Source organism: Coffea arabica, chromosome 1e (assembly GCF_036785885.1).
Source record: "Coffea arabica cultivar ET-39 chromosome 1e, Coffea Arabica ET-39 HiFi, whole genome shotgun sequence".
NCBI classification, from domain to species: Eukaryota; Viridiplantae; Streptophyta; class Magnoliopsida; order Gentianales; family Rubiaceae; genus Coffea; species Coffea arabica.
Genome location: NC_092311.1, coordinates 53,137,436 through 53,162,150, shown reverse-complemented (window position 1 = coordinate 53,162,150; position 24,715 = coordinate 53,137,436). Strand labels below are relative to the sequence as shown.

Here is a 24,715-nt window from a genome sequence, read left to right as displayed (position 1 = left end):
CCATCATCTCTCTCTTTATTTTCCCCGCCCCCAATTCCCTCACCCCTCCATTGACCGCAACCTTTTTGGTTGCGACTAAATTTGATCGCAATCAAAAGGTTACGGCCAAAAGCCGCGACTCATGGCTTCTGGTTGTGACCTTTCTAGTAGCAACCAGAAAAGGTCACGACTAGAGCTGTGGCTAAAGTCATAGCTACCACCCGCTAATGGGAGAGGATTTTGGGGTTGGGGGAAAGGAGGGGAGGGGGGAAAAGGGAGAGGAAAGGGGGAGAAGGAGGAGGAAGAGAGGAAGGAAAGAGGGGGGAGGAGAAGTGAGGGAGTGGTGTAATATTAAAAGAAAAAATCTCAAAAAAGTTGTAAATTATAAAAATGCTCCAAAATATATTTTAAAAATATATCTAAAGATAATCCAAAAAATAGTTACAGTAAAAGTTTTTTATATGCACATTTATAGTAATTTTTTTGAAAAATACCCTAAAAACAATTAATTCAAACAGAGTCAAAATTTTTGCGTATACACTTACCAAAATTTGCATCGATTTGACGTTCAAATTCAAAATTTGCAAGCATGACTTGTGGTATTATCCAAACACAGTGCATATAATATCTGTATAAAAAAAAGATAAATCCAAATCTAATTCCAAGATTGGTAAAAAAAAAAAAAAATCTAAATCCAAGACGGGCCATAAGCCCATAAATCCTCTTCAAGTAATTCAAGTCAGTGCCGTCTAATTGAGCCGGTAACAGAATAACACGCAGTAGAACAAAAACGCTGTAATTAACGCCGTCAGATTTTACATTCCATCCCTGCACCCCTTTTGTCCCCTCCAGCTCAAGCCTCACAAATCAAAAAGGAATTCTCAGACCTGCCAGTATTGAAAGCGGGGTCCACGATTCTTAACCTGCACCCTCCGTTTTTGTTTCTTGAGATCCCTCCCCTTCTCCCTCGCTCTTGCTCTTCCTCGCTCTTCTCCTTGTCTAAAAGTAATTTTCTCAGTATACTTCCAAAACCGGTCTCGCACGTTTTCTTTTCTTTTTTTTTGGTTTGGCCTTGGCCCTTCCCTCTCTCTGTCCTTGTTGTTTGCTTGCAAGTAGTTAAATGGTCTCTTGCGATTCATTAGACCGCATTTTGTAGAACAGTGAGGAGGCTCTGCTGGGAACAGATCAATGCTTCAGATTTCGAGATTGGTCGCTTATTGCTCAATCTTTCTATGCTTATTGACATCGGGCTCGTTCTCAATTGATGATATTCATCAAGCGTAAGGCCCCTTTTTTTTTTTGCCCCTACATTTGTTTGTAGAACAAGGATGTTGCTTTGAGTTGTTGGATACGTGAGTTCGTTATTTTTGTTGATCTTCGTGAGGCATTGTGGTTTTTGGATTTCGTTTTTGTTGCAATTTATTCTGACGCTGCTGAGTTTGTTTTCTTGGTTTCTTTAAAATAGAAGATTTTTAGTTCGTTGGTCTGTCATATGCCTGCGTTGCCATTGCATTTTAATTGGTAGTAAATCCGGATGTCAGATTTTTTGTCTTCTCATTTTGTGAAGATTGTTTGCAAAGCAATGAGTTGACAGATTTTTTTTCGCAAGACATTTATATTTTTTTACTAGGACCACAGTTTAAAACAAGAGAACTTAAGTTTTGAGATGTTAATCTATACGTGTATTCAAGCAGCATAATTTCAAGGTAGCTTGGTCTATTTTACCATGTTTATGACTGGTTACATTTAGTTAATATGCCACTGAACTTGATTTCTATTAACCTAGGATAAACAATAAGTGCATGGTTCATTGAGTTGATAGCCATAGCTCATAAAAGAATTTATTTTGTATGTGTTCTACTCAAAGTGGTTTGCCCTAACTAGGCTCTCCTTGATCTGATTTTTTAAAAAATAAAAAATAAAACAAAATTCAATTATGTAGTCATCAGTGCTAGCTTGGAAAATGCTATAAGATTTTTCGTCCTTACCTAGGGGAAGAATAGAACTTTTGGATTTTTTCCCTTCAGCTGCGTAAAAGGTGGACTGGTAGGGACTTCTTGCGTACAAGGTGGATTGGTAGTGACCTCTCGGGTTATAAGAACGATCTATCCTGTAATAAAGGACCATAAGAGGGAAAGAGATGCTGGCATTTTTGCACTTCTTACATTGATAACTTTCAGTCAACTAAGTATATGATGCTGTCTTTATCTTGATTGTTTGAATGGAATTAGTATTTGGATTTTAACACCTTGCATGTTTCTTTTTGTGATATTCAATGCTGATATCTTGTCAATTCTTTCATCAAAGCGAGAAATAGTAATTTTGATATATAGTTATTCAGTTTCACAGCATTACCATCTCTGCCATGTTTTGTGCTGCCTGGTAGATTTTGGAGTCCTTAGATCTCTGATGCAATATTAATGCTCTTTCTATGCTCTTTTCGTCGTACAGATTTCCAATTATAGAACCTGATCCTGGTCATACAAAACTTCGCCTTGCAAGAGCAGGACTGGAGGCAATTGAGAGAATTACAAACCCAATTGCAGCTGTTGCTGTGAGCTTTTCTTTAACGTTACTACTGCTTCCAGTTTGGTTTATGGTTTTAGTTTTTGTTGCATGACCATGAGATTTATGTGGTTTCGATGCAAGAGCTGAAATAAATATTTAGCCTTTTCATTTGAGCTTTACTTTGTTCTGGGATATATTGCTCTCATCTATATATTTTTGTGATGAGGAAGCTTCTAATGACAGGAAAATTTTCTTGTCTTCCTTGTTCTCCATTTCTAGTTAATCCTTTATTCTTATTCATGATTTCGGTTTACAACTGTATTTCAGGTGATTGGTCCTTATCGTTCTGGAAAATCTTTTCTACTTAATCAACTTCTCTCCCTTTCTTGTAATGAAGGTGCAGCCTCTTGCAGTTGTTACTTTTGCAATTTTACTGGTCAATATTGGTGCTTATATAAATTCCCCTTGGAAAATTGGTTATTTGTTTATATATTTCAGGTTTTGGGGTTGGACACATGCGTGACACTAAGACAAAAGGTAGTCAGTCACAGGATTTTGCTAGCTTTTTTGCTTGATACATGCAAACATTCAACAAAGCAACTCTATAAATGAAGAAACATTAAAAAGATTTGATCGTTTTACAGGGATATGGGTGTGGGGAGCCCCATTTGAATTGGACATTAACGGAGTAAAAACATCTGTCTTCTACCTTGATACAGAAGGTTTTGAAAGTGTTGGAAAGTCAAATGTATATGATGACCGGTAATGTCCTAAGTTATATTATGCAATATTCTTTGATGGACTCTAAATGTATAATTTTTTATTTATGTTTTCTGTATTGGCAGGATTTTTGCTTTGGCAACTGTTATGAGCTCTGTGCTTATCTACAACCTACCTGAGACGGTCTCTCTCTCTCTCTCTCTCTTGCTTTTCAAAAATTGGTAATTCCAGTCCCAAAGGAAAAGCATTTCACAGAATGGCTGTCGTAGAAGTCAATTTGCAGAAATGGAATGCTAAAGTGTTATGAAACTAGATTTCAAGAGTGAATTTAGTTTTAAGTGATGACATGTCAGTAAATTTCACGTCACTTTTACCTTTTTAACTGAAGATTTTTGGTTTTCGAATCCAATTTTTGTGCCATTTTATCCTGCAACCATTTTTGTGCAACAGCCAAGTTGTCATAGAGTTAGTTATTTCGCTGTAGTTTCTTGATTCAATTTTATGTTCAGATCCGTGAAGCAGACATTTCTCGGCTGTCTTTCGCAGTTGAGCTTGCTGAAGAATTTTATGGAAGGTATGCAATTTAACTCTGTGGATAAAAGTTTACCATGCCTTGGGTCAATATGTATTTCTAATATACTTGTTTATCTTTTCTCTGTCCTTTTATTGTCATGCCACTTATACCTGCTTTCACATGGTGGATAGGGTGAAGGTAATAGCTGCAACTCTTTCTTTAGCATCATGTTATCTCACATAAAGTGAAGAAAATAGAGGAAGAGTGTCTGATTAAGTAAATGTCTTTGCAGGGGCAGGATGTTGCATTTGAACCTGCTAAGCTGCTATGGCTTATCCAGCGTGACTTTCTGCGTAAGTGTCCTTGAATGAATGTAAGCCATGTTGTTTTTAATCCTTGTGTCAATATCCTTTTGGCCTTCTGTAGACTCTTTGTGCAACCATGCCCCGAATAAATGTGGTTTTGGACCTTTTTTGAGTTTCCCAACACTTGACCCTCAGAAATGAAACAAAATGTGTGTGTACATTTTATTGATTTTCTATTTATTGAAAATGAATGTGGAAAAGTGATTTTCTGACAAAGTTATGATATGTAGGTCAACTAGTCTGGAAATTCTTAAACCATCCTTTGAAAATTTTCACATAAAGACTTTTGAAGCTGGGACTTTTTATCATGTTTTTGCCTGAGGTTATGTTGGCATATTGAATCTCTTTTGTTGATGTCATGCTCTCTCTCTCTCTCTCTCTCTCTCTCTCTCTGGTTAAAGTGGGTATTGCTTTTGACCTCATGCAGAAGGAAAATCTGTGCAGCAGATGGTTAATGAAGCTCTCCAACATGTACCTAACTCTGATGGTTAGTTTCGTTCTGCATGTATTTTTGTGCATAGGTGATTTTATATCAAGCAAACTGCATTTAAAAATTAAATCTTACTTCTTTTTTTTTTTGGCAGGGGACAAAAACATTGACCAGGTTCATGTTCTACCAAAGTCTTCTTAATAATCAGATGGTATTATGAATGAAGATCATAAAATTGGTTTTTATTATCAGGTTAACCAGATCCGTGATTCTTTAGCTATTATGGGTGAAAATAGCACTGCCTTCAGCTTACCGCAGGTATGGATTGTACATTCACGTCAATCATTCTTTTGCTTTTAATCTGTAGGGGTTTATTACACATAAAATGATTGGAGAATTTTGCCAGTGACCTGGTAGAATGAACTGATGCATGCTAAATGTTTGAAGGGGCTTTTATATGTAGAAGATTAGATTTTAAGAAGAGCAGTAATAGCATCAATCAGATGTATGTTGTTGAGTGGAGGTTGGGGGGCTTTGGAGGATGGTATCCTTAAAATCTCTGATTGGGTCTGCTTTCTGAATAATGACCTTGAAGATTACTTGAGCTTTAAGCTAGTGATTCTTGAAGAATTCATCAAATGCAATTTTATGGCTAACTGTTCTTGTCTTTACTAACTTTGTTGGTACTAATTCATCAAATTTCAAATACAGTGGATGATATGATAACCAAGCTTTAACTTTTGTGCAGCCTCATCTCCAAAGGACAAAGCTCTGTGAGATGAAGGATGGTGAGCTTGATCCTCTTTATGTTAAGAAGAGGGAGCAACTAAAAGATCTTGTTGCGTCCCTAATTCGTCCAAAGATTGTCCAGGGCAAAACACTAAATGGAAAAGAGTTTGTCTCTTTTCTAGAGCAGGTGCTTTCTCTAGTTCCAGCGAGATTCAGATTTGGATATGATATGAACCCTCTCATTTAGATACCAGTTTCTCATATATCAGCCTCCAAACCAAGAGCATGCTTTCTGAATAAGCTAACATAGCATGGTAAATGTACTAAAAACTAGTCTACACTGATAACTTTGAGTTGGAGCAATTATTGAATGTTGCATTCTGTGGAAGCAAGAAAGTTGAAATTGTTGAAAGGATTTAGGTCTTTCTTAAAGCAGAGAAACTTCCTCTTTTAGTTTAATTTTCCTCATGAAAGGTTGCATTTCTTATCATGTTTAACTACAGTACCTATGAATGCATCTTAGCATTGTGTAGATTGCTAACATGCTTGCTGCATCCTTCTTTTTTTTTTTTTTTGTTGCCACTTGCACTATCTTGAGTTTATCGTTCGAGTTGCATGTATAACATTTTTTTTATTTTGTAACTTATTGTACTTCCAGATTCTTGAGGCCTTGAATAAAGGGGAGATTCCATCAACAGGTTCCCTTGTGGAAGTTTTCAACAAGGGTATCTTGGAGAGGTGCCTGAAGCTATACAGTGATAAGATTAGCAATGTGCATCTTCCAATGGCAAAGGAAGATCTGCAAGGAACTCATGAAGAGTTTAGAGAAGCTGCTATGAAAGCTTTTGATGAGCAACATTTTGGTCATCACCATGCCAAGAGATCAGTTGAGAAATTGGATGAAGAAATTGAAAAGGTTCAACTCTAGAATAGTAAAACTCTCTGATTGACAAATTGCAAAGTTTTATGTGCTTATTGGCATGTCTGTGCAGGTGCACAAGAATATCATTTTGGCAAACGAGTATCAATCTTCAAGAATCTGTGAGGCTTTGTATATTAAATGCGAGGACAAAATGGATGAGCTTCAAGTGCTTAGACTCCCCTCTATGTCGAAATTCAATGCAGGCTTCCTCCATTGCAATCAAAGTTTTGAGAAGGAATGTGTTGGGCCTTCTAAAAGCAGCTATGAGCAGCGGATGATGAAGGTTTGAAGTTGTATTTCAAGTTTCTGGTTTTCTTTTTGGATTGCAGATTTTCCTAATTTCTTTAGGTTTTATAGTGGGTATTATAACTGAGTGTCCTTGGGTGGGTTGTGCTTGTTTTGTGTGTGTGAGAGGGAGAGAGAGTACAAGAAGAAAGTTCACGTGCGTACAAATATTTCTGAAGCCAAATGTGTTCTTGCTCAACCCAATAGAATGAATTAAACTGGCCTTCCCTGTCTGGGGCAGCAACTCTCCAATTCACCAACTCAAGAGGCTGAGCTACACAGAGGGTGACTGATAGATGATATCTCTGGTTTTAGGAGTCATAAGGCAGTTAATTCTTCATTAAAAAGGGTCTTCAGGAGTAAAACATGCATGGACAATCATTACTCATACTTGGCAAAATGTGGCTATCCTCTGATCTGGTCCACAGGATTAAAAGGGATCGCCTTATGGATTCTCTGCTTTGAGTTGACTAACTAATCATTATCGAAATTGAAAAGTATTTTTCCTGGAAACTTTCACTCCTCTTCTTGTTTCACAGTTTCCACAGTCAAAGTAAGAAAAAACTTACTTTTACAGAGCTATTTTTGGTGCCTTTTATACTGGTTTTTTCTCTCTTCTCTTGCATGTATGTACAGATTCCTCTGATTTGGCTTATTATTGTGGGTTGGTTTTGATGCATTTACATGATCTTGATTGCAGATGTTAGGGAAGTCGAAATCCCTATTTATTAAGGAATATAACCACAGACTCTTTAATTGGTTGGTGGCCTTTTCACTTGTAATGGTGGTGGTGGGTCGTTTTATAATAAAGTTCATTCTGATTGAAGTTGGGGCTTGGATACTATTCATCTTTTTGGAGACATATACAAGGATGTTTTGGTCAGCAGAATCTCTTTACTACAATCCAGTTTGGCATGCTATTGTTGCAACTTGGGAAACTCTCGTCTACAGTCCTATCCTTGACTTGGACAGGTAATAAATCCCTCTTGTTTCAGCTTGTCCTATTAATAGGTTTATCCCTACCTTGGCCTTCAAAGTTTTAATTGCCTTTTAACTTGAAAAATTAAGAATTAGAATTTGTTGGTATTTCCCAGTCACAAAAATTCTGTCCTGTCTCAATGAAATGAATTGTCTCTCTAACTTGTCATTTATCCAATCAAATAAATACCTCCACATCCCCATACTCTAAAAGTGTGCAGGAGAGTATAGTTTGAGAAGAATTTCATTGTCTACAATTATATCATAGAACACAAAACCTATGTCTGTACAAAGAAAATTTTAATGCAATTGATTGGTCAACAAAAGGAGCGCAAGAATTTGGGACGAACATTGGTTCTCAGAAAATATGAGGGTACATAACATATATTACATTCATCTGTAATATTGTAACAGATGGGCAATCCCTATTGGCCTTGTAGCAGCAGTATTTGTTGTCTATTGGCGGTGTTATGGGAGGAAGAAACATGGGCCACGATGGCTCCTACCAGTGTACAACAATCCGAAAGATCGACGAAGATCAGAATGAATGAAAAACAGTTCTTCTAGCGAGCTGTGTTCTTCAGCGTTTCTCAGCAAGCTTTTCCGTTTTTTTTTTTTTCATGCAAAGCAGGCTGGGTGGCTGTGCATATGAACTTATTAGCATCAGACCAAAATTGTGGAGCTGGATGACCAAAGGGATTTCTCGAGCTCCATGATGCAGTGTTGTAGCAAATTCCCATTTTACCATACGACCTTTTTATCAATTACACTAAATTTGTACACAGCAAAAGTGTTCAGGCAAATGGACAAGGCATTTGGCCTTCTGAATACTAGTCATGTACTGTAATCATAGAGGTCAGTGATTAAGCCAGAAAGAACTCAACTTTGCCTCAGCGCAGAACATTGACTGCTTCAAGGACAATTCTCTTTATGATGGCATTGAGCTTGCTGCAACAGTTGCAACAGGGAAAAGCCTTTAGGCTTTGAATGAATTGAATAGCCATTCGGGTAGCTTAGTTGAAGATCCTATTGATCAATTATTTAATTGAGCCGTTAGCTGTAAAGACGAGTCAATTTTAGTTGCAGACATATCGAGCATAGCTTTGGTGGTGATGTCCTTTTGAGAGATCACCCGGGCATGGTTTGAGTCCTGATTGAAATACGCTATTAGCAGGTAGAGTTGAATGCTGAATTCCATTTGAATCTGAGTTGAAAATTATCAAAATTCCTCTCTGGACGTGATTATGGAGCTTGAGTTTCAGGTTCCTCGTTCCACTGGTCGCGGTTATGTGCCTTGTTCTGGAAAAGGGATCAAATGGCTGGTTAGTGCCTTTGCATTAAGAGCCTAATCTAGTTTGTTAATGGGCCAGAACCAGTTCAACCAAATTCATTCATTTTTTTTTTTGGATTTAATTTTGGCCATTTGTAATCTTAAACTTGGTGCATTGATTGATCAAGACTGGAGAAAAGAAAGTTATGAAACCGTGTTCTCCATTTTTTTGGATAAATTTCACATTTTCCATTTTTTGTATTCATTTTGTTTAGATGACCAACTGCAATTTTCTCCACCGGTGGTTCATTAGTAAACAAATCAAATCTACTGTGAATGTATTACCAACTATTGATAATTTGAGTTAACTGGTAAGATTAAAGAAAAAGAATCAGTTTAGTAGCAAAATAGGCGCCAGAAATCAAATTTATGTTAGTAATAATTTTAAAATTCTTGTTATAGTAATTTGGTTAAAAAGAATCAGTTTCTGGTATAGTTTAAAAAAAAAAATTTACCATTCTTTTTGTAACTTCAGTTATTAGCAACTAAATCGCATCTTAGTAGTAATTTAACAATGCATGTGATGTTTAACTCCATGACTAGTAACTAAACCCAATTTGTGAATATCTTTACCAATCAAAGCCATTAATAATTGTTAGGAAAACAGTAATAACTACAACAATAAAATACGGCTTTGACGTGAAAATTCACTTTCCTTAAGGAAATTTGCACCCACTATTCTATTACCGGGTTTGCAGTAATTCCCTCTAGGAATAACAAAGCCAACCAGAATTTCGACACAATAGTATATAGAAATTCTCCCAAAAACGGTTTAGAGAATATTGTTTTGAATGAAACAGAAGAATAGTAAGACAAAAGTAAAAAGTGAGGCCTCTGTTATCTGAACACTATTATTTATAACGTTTAGATACTCCAAAAGAAATATCATGTCTTTTGGAAACATATTTCTTCATGAATAGGCACCTTTTAAAATGAATGGACACTTAACGATTGTATGCGTTGTATCACCAGATACAACCCTTAAAAGAAAACCGTTTAGTTAAGAAGAAATATTAAAACGAAATTAATTTTAATATTTTCCATCGAAGTCATTTGACCATTAAATTTATATCTTAATTTAATAGTCATGCACTTGGTATTTTGACCATTAAAGATTGACACATGCATTCTAAAACAAAAATATTTTCCATCGAAGTCATTTTCCTGAAAAATCACTTCCTTCTCCATAATTTTTCAGTGTTTGGTTATTTAGTAAAAATATTTTCCAAATTCCTTTTTTCATAATTTTCTAGTGTGTGATTTATCAGTGAAAATATTTTTTGACTTCTTTTTTTAATGTTTGTTGATATGTTGCAAATATTTTTCTATTCTTAAAACATTCATCTAATTACAAGTTTGTTTTAGCTTCTATCCATTATAATCATATTATTATTTTTATAAAATATTTATTTAAATTACACCATGAATTATTAATGACACTATTGAATTGGCTTTTGATCTTCCTTTTAAAAAAAATTATTATGGGGTGAAGTGGATTCAATACAAATCATTGTGTGTGTCAGAAAATGGATGATTTTGATTGGACATGGGAAAAGGATGCTTGCTTGTCCTATTCATACCACTAGAAAGCAACCATCGAGACCCAGACTGTAGCTGTCTAGGATCAATTAACATGCCCCTACCATTTGGCTCAACATTAAAACTTGTGACATGGACACCAGAGATTTTAAACAGACAGATGAATGGTGCATTGATGCACTTATGATTTTCTTCAGCACTGGTTCCTTCCATAACAAACTCTTCATTCAGATCATCCTTTTCGTTGCTCAAATCCGTTTCTCTATTTTGTGTTGTGCATTTCGGCATGCACAGGAATACAAATTCTTTCAACTTGAGCCAGAGCAAGCATTGATGATCCAACCATTTCAAAGTCACGAAAAGGATCTCTGAGCTGCAACCTAAGAGCTAATGTGAAGTTGTTATCGAACAAATGACTGTAAAAAATGACTGTTACTACCTGATAATGTAACTCATAGACCATTTCTAGTCACTGTAAACCACCTAAATTGAAAAGATCAGCATGATGAGCTGCTAAGATTTTCAACATCTCTCCATCAACTTCATTCTCATAATCAATATCTACTGCATCTAACCTGATCCATTCATCCAAGGAGATATAGAGTTTGATTAACTCAGCAATACCATCATCCCCTCTGACATCCAAAAGTTGCAATGGAGTGGATTCCAAAGATCCCATAACCCCACCTAGTTTAACATTCTGGCTTACGGAGGTCCAGTTCTTAGTAAATTGGGGCCTAATGCTTGAAGGTGCTTCTGCATCTGACTAGCCACATTGAATCCTCAACCCTTCAATGGAGAGAGCTTCAAAATTAGCCATTGCTAATGGAACAAGATCTTCCAAAGACACGTAATCTGAATGTACTTTGTCTATTATTGAGCCAAAGTTTGGAGCATTCTGACTGTGATCTATTACTTTTTGTGAATCTTTAAAGGGAGCTTACTATTATGTTAGAAGAAATTAACGATGCAAGAAAATCCCTATCGATTGCAGCAAGGTTCCAAAATAATTGAACAGGCAACTGTAACATCAGAGCTTCATTATCTTTTCCTACCAACATTTTCAGTCTTTCTAACAAACCAGAAGTTTCTTCTTTTTCTCTTCTTTTTTTTTTTCCCGTTTTCCATCTTTCTTAGTGTTGTATGCTTGATACAGGGTTCCAGAAAATCCCAGCAAAACTAATGCAACAATAAATGCCATATAGAAATAGAAATCTGTAATAACAATCCTGCTCAATTATTCCCTATCCTTTCCTTTTTTGAGTTTTCTTGGTCCAAAATTACCAGTAATAAACTATCAGAGCTTCATCAAGCTCTGTACAATCTCCAAGAAACGAACACAAGCAAACCCAATGTGTGATTGTGCGTGTAACAAAAATTATCTTAATGGGATACAAAAGTCATCAAAGCAAGAAACTTTTTCTGCAATTCCTTAAGGGAACAAAGCAGGTTCTAAAAAAAAATCAACAATAAAACCTACTATGCATAAATCAAGAAAACTGCCCCACTCAAAACTAGAAATTCCAGTAAAAATACTACTAAAGATCAATAAGCAAGCAATAAGTTTGACTCACCAGGACAATGAATTGCGATATGATCCAACCTTTCAAGAAAGTAGGAAAAGAATTAATAGAAAATGATGAAGAGCTTCAGCCCACGACCTGTAAGAAGAAGGATTAAGAGAATAACCCAATTGAAAGAGTAGCGTACCTCTGGAAGTGGGTCTTTGCCGGAGCTGGAGGCGCTGCCGGCGAAGAACGATTGGTTTGCCGATGAGTCTTCAGTCGATGGTCTTCAATCGTTGAGAATGGGCATTTGCCGATGTGGAAGGATGCCTTTAGGCCGTGATTTTAAGAAGAGGCCGTGCTTTTAAGAAAGGAAAACAACTTCAAAATAATAGATAAGGAAGTTATTTTCCTTCCTCGGTGTAAGTTATTTTCCGTCAGAAATCATTTCCCAAATTAGATTGTATCCAAACAGTGGAAAATTAGGAACATTTTCTGGAAAATATTTTCCGTCCAACCAAACAGACCCTAAGAGATCGAACTTCTACACCATAAAGGATCACATGCCGCAAGATTTGAATCACACCACAGTCCAAAACAAATGACTGGACAATTTTGTTTATGCCCGGGCTCGAACTTTGTACTGCCAGTGTGACAGTTTGACTTGCGTGACAACAAACTCCACCGTAGAGTGGCGTAGACAATTCTGTGCCACCGGCGATCTCGAAGTACGCTTGAACTAAGATCATTATCAGCATTGGAGTCGGCTCCATCTCCAGCTCCGGACCCAAGAGTCTAGGGTTTTGGAGCATAACATGGCACCATCAACGAGTACGGCACTCAAGCTTGAAAATTTTGTCGAATCTTTGGATTTTGCCTCCTTGTTTGGAGGACGGTGGAAGCTATGGCAGTTTCCGAAATTCTCCGTACTAGATGCGTCGTGCTAATTTTCAAGTATGGGTGGAATTGCACTGCAAATGAGGAGATTTTCAACTAATAGGTAGTGTCTGAATTGATTTTGGAGTTCCTATCTATTTCCTTCAATTTCTTAGTAAGATATTTCAATTTTGGTGTTTAAATGTTCTCTGAATTCAAGTACTAATTAGTAAGTATTCGATATAGTAAATGGTTATGAAGAATAACGAGTGGCGGTGACAAAATACATCGAATAATTGTGTGCATGACATTTATGTAAAGTTAATCTAGTAATTAGGAGATAATATTGCAAAATCCTTGATTTTGTACTTTAATTTTGTTCCCTTTCCCAGTTTTGGATGCATGTGGATTTGCTTAATCTTGAATGATGTTCCCTTCTGAGTTTTACATTGGTATAATTGACTGCATTCAGGCTTGGTACCAACTTTCCATTCATACTCCAAATAGAAAAATAAGTTTCCCTCTTATGTTTTCCCATAGTGTGTTTGGTTCATTGAAAGGGGTCAATCCCTGGATGATGAGTTTCTAATAGACCCAATTGTTCAAGAAGAGAATCATGTGTTCCCAAATTCTGATTAGTGATTAAGTTGGAAATGTGTTAGTAGTATTGACAACAATCGGCTATTTGGAATAAGCTATGATGCTATGAAACTTGTTCTAGTCAACTTGTATCACTATCTTAATAACATAGCTTATAAAACAAGTGAGCAAGATTCTCCGTATATGAATTACCATTCCCAAGTACAGTTCAGAATTATGCGTCAAAATTAGTTATGCATATCAGCAACAAGGGTGTAGGTAACACTAACACCACTACAAAATGAAAGAAGTATCGGCCCTCCCCCTGAGGGGGATTAGAGAGGGGTAACTACAACAAAATACATTCAAAATGTAGCTTGATTTCCAGGGAGTCTTCATGTAATTCTAACCTCTTAATCCTTGAAGCTGCTTCGAACTGTACTGACAATGTCATGCAACTGGCCAAAGAAGAATGTTCTAGCATTTTTTCTTATCAGTATCTCGACTGTTTTCATGCATGTCAAAAAGAAAAGATGAAAAGAAATAAATGGAGGTTATGAAAGCTTTGAAACAGTTATAACAGAAATAGGCGATTGTATTTGAGAAAATACAATTTTTATTTTTATGTAGTTACTTTTATGCTTTGCATGGTTTTCAAGAAGTTAGACTGCAGCTTCTTGTCAAAAAATTTATCTTTCTCAAAATTGGGCAGCCAATTATAGAACAAAGGCACATGGAAATAATACAATTGAATTGCCTTTAAATAGGATTGACAACAGAGATATATATGTATACTTTTGTTATTGACTAATTTGAAATATTGAAATATTATAGTGGTTCAAATTGCATTTCTTGCATGGATGGAGTTTAGTTATTTAGATGCTCATTTGATAAGTACTCCCAGTGTTCTTATTTGATGAGTTGCAAAAATATGTGGCATAGGAATATTTAAAAAAAATTATTTCTACTATGCGATGTAGCAATCCAGATTTATTTCTTTGCTATATCCAAAACACGACAAAGTTATGCACGTGATTGAACACCCTGTAAACATTCGACAAAGTCCTACTGTCAGTTTTGTGATTTTGGACCTTTGGTATCCAGGATAATCATACATGGTAAGTACAAATCTATGGGCTACAATAAATATTTTTTGTCATGTAATTAATGCTGTTGTGGTTATATACACCTCTCACTTCCACAATTGCAAATCACTTGAGATTTTCCTCATTTCATTAGATCTCTGTTCATCAAAACATCATGTACGATTCATGAGGTTGATTGCCTAAATTTCTGAAAAGTTTCTCATAACATTTCTCTTTTATGAGTTTCATCTGTGGGTGACACTAGTCTGATGGTTCCAGTGCCCTTTCTCTTTACTTTTTCCCCTTGTAGAATAACAACATTTTATGAAATCTGATTATGTAATTTTCTTTTTTGGTTTCCAGTTTTCGCTTGGGAAGATGAATCGTGCAAGAGCAGGAAGTTGCATTCATGGTTGGTAGTTCTACTCTGCAGTTTGTTCTTTCTCTGTGGTTTTCCTGAAGTCATTCCTTTGGCAAATGAGAATTTTCATTTTTGGGCTTTCGTATTTGTCTGTTTCGACATGACTTCTATTAGTTTTTGTCTGTCACTTCCTTTATGTGTGTGTGTGTGTGTGTGTCACTTCCATGCGAAAATTTATTTTTTTATTTAAAAGAAAAAGAATTTGTCAAATTGATTATGGCTGATCAAAACCTCATTTTGAAATTTGGCACAACTTTTTGTTTCGAATCACATTACTGTTGTTGCAATTTTTGATGGATAACTGCTAGTCTAGAAGAGGAAATTATGGGATAAAAATTACCCAACAGAATGTGCTTATTGAGGGCAACCAGACATGTCTATTAAAAAGAGGTCATCAATATTAGAGTTGCTGACAAATTGATAAGAGAAATTAAGGAGAGGATATAAAAGGAAAAAAAAGAAAAAAGAAAAATTGCTATGGTATATTAACATATTTAAAATATTCTCAAAAGTACTCTTTCCTTTGTTTTAGATCTTCCTTCTTCATTTATTCTTTTAGAAATTTATTAACTGGTTTTACTTGATTAACAAAAGGTCTTTGTTTTACTTTTGCTTACAGTTGTTCGCTGATTAATGTAGTATAGTTGGATTGGCTTTTGGCAGAAGCTTATTAACATTTAATCTTTTCTCTTGATTGTTAGCGCCTATCTACATAGAGTCTAGTGATTCCTCACTTGTGGTTTTGAATGAGCACTCTGCTTTGACCGGCCTGACTGCAGAAAGCGCTGTTCATGGAGTTGTCAACCAGGTAAGAGAACTTAGTTATACTACATGAATAGCCTAGGATTCAAGTGAGCTACCCTTATATCAACTTCAACTATTGTTCTACTGCTAACGTCATTGTAACGTAAATGTCATGAGTGATTTTGATATGTTTCAGGAAGCTCAGGAATATTTGGAAGGTGTTGTGAATAGCTACAGTAATGCAACTATGACGTTCAAGGTTATCACTCTTTTTCTTTTGTTCCATTCTTTTAACTTTTAAGGTTAACACTCCTTGTCTAATGCAGATATCATCCTGTGTTTCCTTTTAAATGTCTGAACTGAGTTTTATATCACAAAAGAGCTAAATGAATTATAAAAATATTAGCTAAACAACACTCTTATCCACAGACTACAGCTGATAATGGTGACAATGGAGAAACTGTCCCTATCCAGACTATTCAAGTACCTATTGCTGGGGATTTAACAAGGTAAAAAGTACTTGCATTCTTTTTCGATATCTTCTGAATTTGATAATCCGTTTGGATTCCTCATTTTTTGAAAAACAAGTTTTTTATATACAATATTACAGTAATACACAAACAAAAACAACTTAAAAAACGCCACATCCATACAGTATATCAAAAATAACTTCAAATATACAAAAAAATAAAAAATGAAATCTACACCATGTTTTTCTTCCATCAATCACCACCACCCCTACCCACCACCGTTGCATCCCCTCCTTTTTCCTCTTTCCTCTCCGTCCCTCTTCCTCCTCCCCTCCCCTTTCCTACCACACCCCACCCTTCCCCTTCCTTCCCAAATCTGGCCTCGACCAGAGGCTATAATCTGGTTGCGATATCGTGACCAGAGAGGGGAAGGGGAGGGGTGAGGCGTGGAGGGGAAGGGGAAGGGGAAGGGAGGAGGGGGGAAAGAAAGGGAGGAGGAAGGAGATGGAGGGGAGAAGGAGGAAGACAGAGAGGGAGGAGAAAGGGGGAGGAGGGAGGAGGAGGGAGGAGAAGGGAGGTGGTGGTGGGTGGTGGTGTTAATTTTTAAAAAAATCACAAAAATTTTTAAAATTTAAAAATATTTCAAAATATATCCCAAAAACATCACGAAAAGCATTTACAGTAAAAGGTTTTTCATATACATTGCTATCGTAAAATATTTCAAAAACACTCCCAAAAACAGTTAATCCAAACTTGATAAAACGAACAGAAAAGACTTGGAAGCTTCTTTTATTTGAATTTGTATTCTGCTAAACTGTTGTATTTGATAAATGTCCTATATACAAAGTCTTTTATGAGGCATTCTGTATAAATGTTAATCTACTGGTGTATTTTTTTTTTTGTATAAACCTTTTTGATTTCTTATACTGGTTTTTTTATGTGCCCATGCAATTTGGATATGATAAAAAGTTTGAAACTTGATAAAAAGAACAAAAAAGACTTGGAAGCTTCTTTTATTTAAATTTGTATTCTGCTAAACTGTTGCATTTGATAAACGTCCTACATACAAAGTCTTTTATGAGGCATTCTGTATAAATGTTAATCTACTGGTATATTTTTTTTGTATAAACCTTTTTGATTTCTTATACTGGTTTTTGATGTGCCCATGCAATGTGGATATGAATAGCAATGACGAGTTGGCTCTGAGAGCATCTCAACAGCTATCAATTGGCGGACGTGGATGCGCAAATAATATGCTCAATGAACCTCTAGATTTCCAAGTGCAAAGTCATGGTGTTTGTTTGCCAGAAGATGCTGGCACTGGTGGAGTTCGGCATTCACCGAGGAAACGTAATCAGGTATGAGTAGACACTAAGACTTTTCATTGGGTATTTAAATGCCCCAAGAGGTTCAATAGATCTATAGTGTGCAAATTTTTGTTAGTGCATGAATGCGTTTTGGTTTTGAAAGGAGTATACACAAATCCAGAGTAGCTGAAATTTTTATTGAAATCTGGATGATACCCTATTGACTCTGTATCATGCGCTGATTTTCTTTGACAAACCTGATTCCTGTATAAGATGATGGGATGCCTCTGTGAAATTCATTTGCAGTCCAATTGCCTCTTAAAACAAATCTGACTACGTTTTCAAAAGAAAAGAAACTCCAAAAAGCCTAAAAAAGTAAAGAAAATCATATGAGTTTTCTGAAATCCATTTCCAGCATTACTTTGATAGGTTGATGTTTGAGATGAAAGATCTTTTTCTTCTTCCCTTGTTGCTTGCCGTAATAAGGAAGTCCTAGGAACATGGAAAACTCAACTTCATTGTCCATGGTAGGGTTATTCTTTATTTTAACCACATAGATGGATGAGACCCCTAAAGAATATGTAGCTTTATGGACAGCTGTTGCTATGTAGCTAGCCCTTTGCCAACTGTTTTTAAAACAGGCAGGTATCCGTATTGGCAACAATGTATTTGTTTACTTCTGTTTGCATCACATAAGTATGCGCATATAGAGATGCATCAGATAGATGATCGTTTGGGGTTTATTTTAACTTATAGTATTTTCTGCTGAAGATGTCTCTCTAGTCAAAGCAAAAGGAAGAACTTAAATGGTTTTTTTTTTCTGGGCGTGTGTATTTTTTCTTCTTGGAATTTGTGGGTTCATCTGCTCAGCTAAACAAAAATTGTTACCTTTGCAGGTTAATTACTATGAAGGACCAGCGAGATCTGCTAAAAAGGTGCCAAGGTACAAGTAGATGCATTGCTTTTTATCTGAATTTTATAGTATGTGACCTCTTAAACTTAACTCATCATGGTGGCTACTTCTTATTACTATAAGATTTTTCGTTGCTACAAGATGTACACTTTACGTCAACACATTCTTTATTTCCAGGAATGCAAGCGAAAAGCCTTGCAGCGGTGGGCAGATGAAGAAGAAGTTTACAAGTCTAAGGATCCGAGCATCCTTCTATCCCTAGTGACGAGGTTAGTGCTCTTTTCATAAAATATGACTAGCTTACGTGTATTTTCTGTTTATACAAGGTTAGTGCTCTTTGCATAAAATATGACTAGCTTATGTATATTTTCTGTTTACTTAGTCTTCTTTCTCCTGACGAAAACAGGTTTTGGATTCAGAAAGAAGGGCAAGAAACAAGGCCTTAATTTCTTTCTCACTAGATTCTCTCTTCTGTGTCCCGTTAGCTTTACCTCATGTTTGTTTTGTAACGAGTCCAGGATGCTAGATTGTGTATGCAACTTTTACATACAATGTAACATTTGAACAACCTTCTAAGTTTTTTTTTTTTTGGGAAAGCAGAAACTTTATTTGAAGAGGCTCAGTATTCTGACATACTGTTGGATGTTTTTCTCTAACTTGTTGATGTGGAGGAAGAATCATGTAGGGTTTGTCCTTTGCTGGGACGTCATTTACATGTTTGGAGTCAGGAGTATAACTGGAGCATTTGCATGCCGTAGATAAGCACTGTAGACGGTGCTGTCCCTCTAGTTGCTTCCATTCCTCCTTTTTTCTGGTTTGGCTTGTCTAACCAGTCGCGGGCTTCTTTGAAGTTAGCTCAATCTAATCCGTAGATCTTATTAATTGTTAGATCCCAGTTCTTGGAAGCAAGATCTTTTTCCTTTTCCATTTTGTGAAAATCATGTTTTGAAGTTTGCACCCCATTTAATTTGCATTTGGTAAGCCATGTCAAAGCTGGCTTTTTGTAGTGATTTCCATGTTTCCTTGGCTTGAAAATTTATGTAAAGGTATGAAGCTTGAAAATGATGTTGACTAAAAATATACCTTTAACGTAGTATCAATTTTCTTGCCTTGCTGTGGAGGCTGGATTAAGGATTAAGAACAAAAGGGAGAGAGAGGTCCTTTTTCCCTCTTTCAGAACAAGATGGAGGCAGATTTGATTAATGGTGGCTTTAACTTTTTACAAATAATGTTTTTAGTGTTGGTAATCTATCGTTTTTATGTTGCGGGTAAGTGTTTCTGCTAGTTTTTGCTTGATCTGTTACTGTTAGTGATTAATCTCATCGCTGTTAATGATGCCACGTCCGTTAATAATTACAATTTGAATACAACTACTGATTCTTCATCTCAACCAATTGCGAAGAGCAAATGACTGACAGGAAGAATTCATCTAGGCAAGGAACAACCTAATACAGCCCCCACTCAGCAGCAGCAGCAGCAGCAGCAGGAACTCCAACAACCCACCGTCACCACCGTCAACTCCAACAAAAGTTAATCCATCCACTCCACTCCACCGTCACCTTGCTACAGTGTGAAGATGGACGCTTCCTCCTCCGAGCAGAACTCTGCGAACCAGCAATCATTTCAACAGCCACACTCCGGTCAACTCCAACAACCCACCGTCACAGACACCCCTCCTTTAACAAATCATCTCTCCTGCCCGAACACCTTACCTCCACCCCGGCCACCCCCGTATCCAAAGTCTTTCAAAGACCAACTCTTAAACTCATTACAGATTGAGTTTAATACCCCGCACCCTGTCGAAGCAACAAATGTCAACCCCTCCCTTGCTGCAAACATCTCAAACCATATGTCTACTGACGCTGGCTCTAATACACTATCCATATACTTTCCCGACTCACTCTGAGAAAGATTTAGGACTCCTTGGAATCTTACCCTCATAGTGAAACCTTTGGGGAAAAGTCTGTGTTTCAAGTATTTTGATCTAAGCATTAGGCGCATCTGGAAAACTGCAGGCCCATTCTCAACACTGGATCTCGGTAGAGACTACTTTGCAACCAAATTTTCAAATCCGGAGAACTATCATAAAATACTAACTGGGGGACCATGGTTCATCAACAAAACCTTCATCACCATCAGAAAGTGATGCCCGTTTTTCAACGCTTTGGAAGCTACATCAATGACCACAACCCTTTGGATCCGACTCCCAGGCCTTCCTCTCGAATTCTATGATGCAGAAGCTCTCAGCCTCATTGGTAACAAGATTGGCAAATTAATCAAGATTGATGCTATAACAGCAAACACCGAAAGAGGATGGTTTGCTAGATTATGTGTAGATTATGCATCGAAGTGGATCTTACTGATCCCATACCCACAACCATTGTGTTGGATAGTTACATCCAACCGATTCTAGTAGAAAGCTTATCCTTTTGTTCCTGTTGTGGCAAATTGGGCCATGACCAAGCCTACTGCACAAAACTTCCCCTACTACAAGCTGCGACACCGGCAAAGTCATAAGGACCGGGACCATGGTCACACATTCCGACCAAATCCAGGAGAACAGCTCTGGGAAACAAACATCACCCACCATCTCGGGCTATTTCTTTCAAATTCAAACCACCTCTTAAAGGCCAAGACTCCTGGTCAACCCTGCCATAATAATTTTAATGCGGCCCTTTTGTCAAATCCTAAAGTCAGAACTTCTTGGAAGAAGAAACCTTTTCTCTCAGATAAGAGGGACCCAAACCCTTTTTCACCTCTCAAGTAGGTCTTAGACCTAGATGCTTTTTCTCCAACCCCCAATAAATCTAGGGAAAATTGCAGAAACCTCCCCTGAAACTACTGACAGTTGCACTGAGCTCCCCTCTAAGTTCTGAAATGGCAGATAGCACCCCTCAACAGGAACATTAAGTTGCAAAATCAGTCCAGGCAGCTTCAATTCCCATTAAAAAATTAGCTGTACAAGTGAGATAAAAAATTTGTTCCAAATTTGCCCTGATGTTGGTTGACAAGTAGTATTAACAAGGGAGGGGCTTTTTCATTAAGCACAAGGAAGTTCAGGGGGTATAAATGCAACAACATGCTTCCAGATGATGACCTGCAACAACTTCATTTGCTGAGAAACCAACGGCTACTTAACGGCTAATTGATGTAACTAAGGCACTAGCTTATAAACGATGGTCAGTAGCAAAATGAATACCAGAATCTGGACTCATGTATGCATCAGCAATTTTCCAGCTCAAAACACAGCTTGCTTGATACTCAGTTTGGCAGTTTCAAGTCATATTGCAGAAATCAGAAAATGGCTTCTTCCAGCCACAGGAGAACATCATGGAACTCTCCTACATCCTTCACAATACAAAACAAATACTGCTGGTGCAATAGAAAGGCAACATTGAAGATTTCTGAGTCTGAAAACAACCCCAACAAATTATACTTTTTTGGGTAAACAACAAAAAAGCCCCCTGTGGTTAGGCAATCATACATAAAAACCCCTTATGGTTTCATATCATACCAGTCGATACCCCGTGGTTTGAATTAACCTGAAAAGTGGACGGAAATCGTCAAATATTCGGCGTGTGTCTTAAACGAACTGCAAAGGCGCGTGCATATGCGAAAAACAGATTTCCACCACAAACTTTCACCTGATATGCCTATTTTAGCCTTCACTCTTTAATAATAAGAGACCAGCTTCCGTTTCTTCTGAGTCTTCATTCAATCTGTTTCCAGATTATTCATTAACTACTGTAGACACCAAATTTTTAGTGTATTTTTATTTACTGTTATTTTTATTTTTCATGCTAGTTTTTATTTACTTTTAGTCTTTTATTTTTGTTTTAAGTCATTTTAGCATAGAATTTATTTAAAAAAAAAAAAAAAAAGAGAGAAACCCGCAAGCGGGTTTCAGGCTATTTAACAAATTACTTAAAAAAAAAAAATTTTTTTTACATGCAAGCTGCGTTGAGTTGCACATGCCCATCGGAGGGCCCTAGGATGCCCAGCAAAACCTCCCCTCTCATCCTCACCCTTCAGGTGAGGGTTTGAGAGTATGTGTTTGATATAAATAGAACAGAAACGCAGCTTTTAGTCATTTTATATAAAGGGGAAACCCGCAAGCGGGTTTCAGGCAGGCTATTTAACAAATTACTTAAAAAAAAAAAAAAATTTACATGCAAGCTGCGTTCTTCAAAAGGGTATTTTCGTCTATTCACTCAGCTCCGTCTGTTTTGCCGATTTCCGTCCACTTTTCAGGTTAATTCAAACCACGGGGTATCGACTGGTATGATATGAAACCACAGGGGGCTTTTATGTATGATTGCTTAACCACAGGGGGCTTTTTTGTTGTTTACCCTACTTTTTTTGTGCAAAATGCAAGTACTTCCAGTGGTATGAGGGTCCAGAAGAAGAAGAGGTTAACAGTAGAAACTATGACACCAATTCAGTGCTACAATCTCACCTACAGCAACAAAGGTCTATGGCTGTTAGAAGGGAAATGCCAATTGTTCTGACAAGTGCAGTGGCTATACTTTTCATCATCAATCTCATACTTGTTGCTGTTTATGTTTTCATCCATATTGTGAAGTCAATAGGCTGATGCTATCCAGAAATGTACATTAGTGATGAAGTAGATATAGCTGCAGTTCGAATTTATATGTAAGACATAGGAGAGGAACAAGTTCCCTTCATCATGTATGCAGCAGCGTTTGTAGTTTACAATATAAATGCAAGCCAGAGTTCTGTTTATATCTACTGTCATCAATACAAAATCACTTGTTACCAACAATACAAAACAAAACAGTCACAGAAGCATACTTGTATTACAAGATTAATGCATTAATACAACAAGTCTGATCAGAATTCAGTAATTTGAAGTACTACAAAAGTGAAACACAACAGGCAAGTAATAGCAGAGCATGACTGAGCAATCCACAAAAAGTTCAAAACACCATCTGAACCATTAAATCACTTAGAACAGATGGTGAGGATTGCAATGTCATGAGAGGCAGAAACATGTCTAAAACTGCCACAGTATAGTACAAAATAGCTCTGTTATGTACATAATTAATGGCATACTACTGAATTGATACTTTCAGCAGTAAGCATTCACTTGCCAAAACTATAGAGATAATATCAGAATTGCATACTAAAACTGCTATTGTTGCTAACATTTGTTGAGTGCAGTGTTGTAGCTGCATTGATGGATTCAGATGCAGGTGTAGCAACTTGAAATGTAGCAATTTGCTGATGACCAGCTTGTTCCACAATTTGAGTGATCTGAGTAGTATTTGAGTAGTTTCTCTTGCTGCTCCCTCTAGCAGATGCTCCAGTATTGCTTAAAGGTCTTCCTCTCTGTACAATCACACGTGTTGAACATTACACTCAAGCATTTTATTAAAGCATATCATAAAATGCACTCATTCAATTGCACCTTTTTCTTTGAAGTGGTTGCTGTGCTCTGATTCTGCACATGCACATTCACAGTTGCAGGTGCAGGTTGAGTTGAAGGAGAATGATTGTTGCCTTGGCTTGAGTATACAACTGGAACATTGCCAGAGACATGATCCTAGCAGTAAACATTGACAAGTAATATTAGTTTCGACAAGGCATGTGCTATAAATGTTACAATCAGAAGCTTAAATAAGTTAAAAAATCTTACCCAAAGAGTTGCTCCTGACAGGCCCGTGTTTGCAGTCCCTCTTCCTGGTTTGCCTCTTCTATAGCTCTGTTGTTAAGGAACAAGCTAATTGTAAGTAATGAATTGATATAAAATAATCACATTCAGTAGCAATTTCAGCACATATAACACCTGCTGGCCAGTAGTTCTATTGCCATTCTTCTTATTCTGGACAGGTGCTCCTTGACATGACCTCTTGTTGTGACCAAAAGAGCCACAGTTTCCACACTTGATGCAGCAAAGTCTTTTTGGTTGTGACGCAGACTGTCCTTCATCATGTTCCCTTCTCCTTTTAGTCTTTGGTCTACCTGGAGCTCTTCTTAATGGAGGAGGTAGGACTGTTACAGGTGTAACATATGGCATAGGTGGCCACATTTTCTCATCAGGAATTGGATGAATCATACTTGAATATGTCTTTAAGTATTTATCTCTTGAGAACCAATGCTCACAGTAGGATTCCAGCTTTTCTCTCTTGTAGATAATCCCTAGTGCAGCATGTTTACAAGGAAGGCCTGAAATTTGAAATGCTCCACAATCACAAGTTTTAGCTGATAAATTGACTATGTAGGACCTGTTCATATCCCCCACTTCAAATACATCAGTAGAAGCCATAGTGAGTTCATATTGTCTTGATGCTTGTCCTATTTTTTGTAGTTTACCAAGCATCTTTGGTGTGATGGCAGTGGTGAGCATGCACCCTTTCTGATATCGCTTATGCATTTTCTTCATGAACTTCTTCCTCAACCCATCAACAAGTGTCAAGATAGGCTTCCCTCTTAGCTCACCTATCCATGCATTGAAGGACTCAGTGCAGTTATTTGTGACATGATCACATTTTAGTC

The 24,715-nt window shown here is 37.0% G+C and overlaps 2 protein-coding genes and 1 long non-coding RNA gene across 3 annotated transcripts; 2 read left to right on the top strand and 1 right to left on the bottom strand.

Annotated features, from left to right (window-relative positions):
• Positions 1 to 744: 744 nt before the first annotated feature.
• Positions 745 to 8,655, top strand: LOC113715826 (uncharacterized). Its single transcript, XM_027240130.2, has 17 exons — positions 745 to 1,259; positions 2,431 to 2,533; positions 2,815 to 2,884; positions 2,986 to 3,024; positions 3,132 to 3,249; positions 3,333 to 3,390; positions 3,717 to 3,781; positions 3,913 to 3,919; positions 4,014 to 4,074; positions 4,514 to 4,573; positions 4,671 to 4,690; positions 4,769 to 4,834; positions 5,265 to 5,432; positions 5,904 to 6,161; positions 6,238 to 6,450; positions 7,153 to 7,424; positions 7,845 to 8,655. Exons 1-17 carry the CDS (start codon positions 1,168 to 1,170, stop codon positions 7,975 to 7,977), a joined length of 1,803 nt encoding a protein of 600 aa, XP_027095931.1. The 5' UTR covers positions 745 to 1,167; the 3' UTR covers positions 7,978 to 8,655.
• Positions 8,656 to 10,358: 1,703 nt separating this feature from the next.
• Positions 10,359 to 12,148, bottom strand: LOC140013870 (uncharacterized). Its single transcript, XR_011820707.1, has 3 exons — positions 12,010 to 12,148; positions 11,874 to 11,902; positions 10,359 to 11,088 (listed from the first exon to the last, which is right to left on the bottom strand). It is a non-coding gene; the product is annotated as an uncharacterized lncRNA (long non-coding RNA).
• Positions 12,149 to 14,490: 2,342 nt separating this feature from the next.
• On the top strand, positions 14,491 to 18,846 carry LOC140004536 (uncharacterized). The gene is made up of 9 exons (XM_072064072.1): positions 14,491 to 14,535; positions 14,708 to 14,756; positions 15,467 to 15,573; positions 15,706 to 15,768; positions 15,939 to 16,018; positions 17,166 to 17,337; positions 18,183 to 18,229; positions 18,377 to 18,468; positions 18,606 to 18,846. The coding sequence occupies exons 2-8, from the start codon at positions 14,723 to 14,725 to the stop codon at positions 18,459 to 18,461; spliced, it is 588 nt and encodes a 195-aa protein (XP_071920173.1). The 5' UTR covers positions 14,491 to 14,535; positions 14,708 to 14,722; the 3' UTR covers positions 18,462 to 18,468; positions 18,606 to 18,846.
• The last annotated feature ends 5,869 nt before the right edge of the window (positions 18,847 to 24,715 follow it).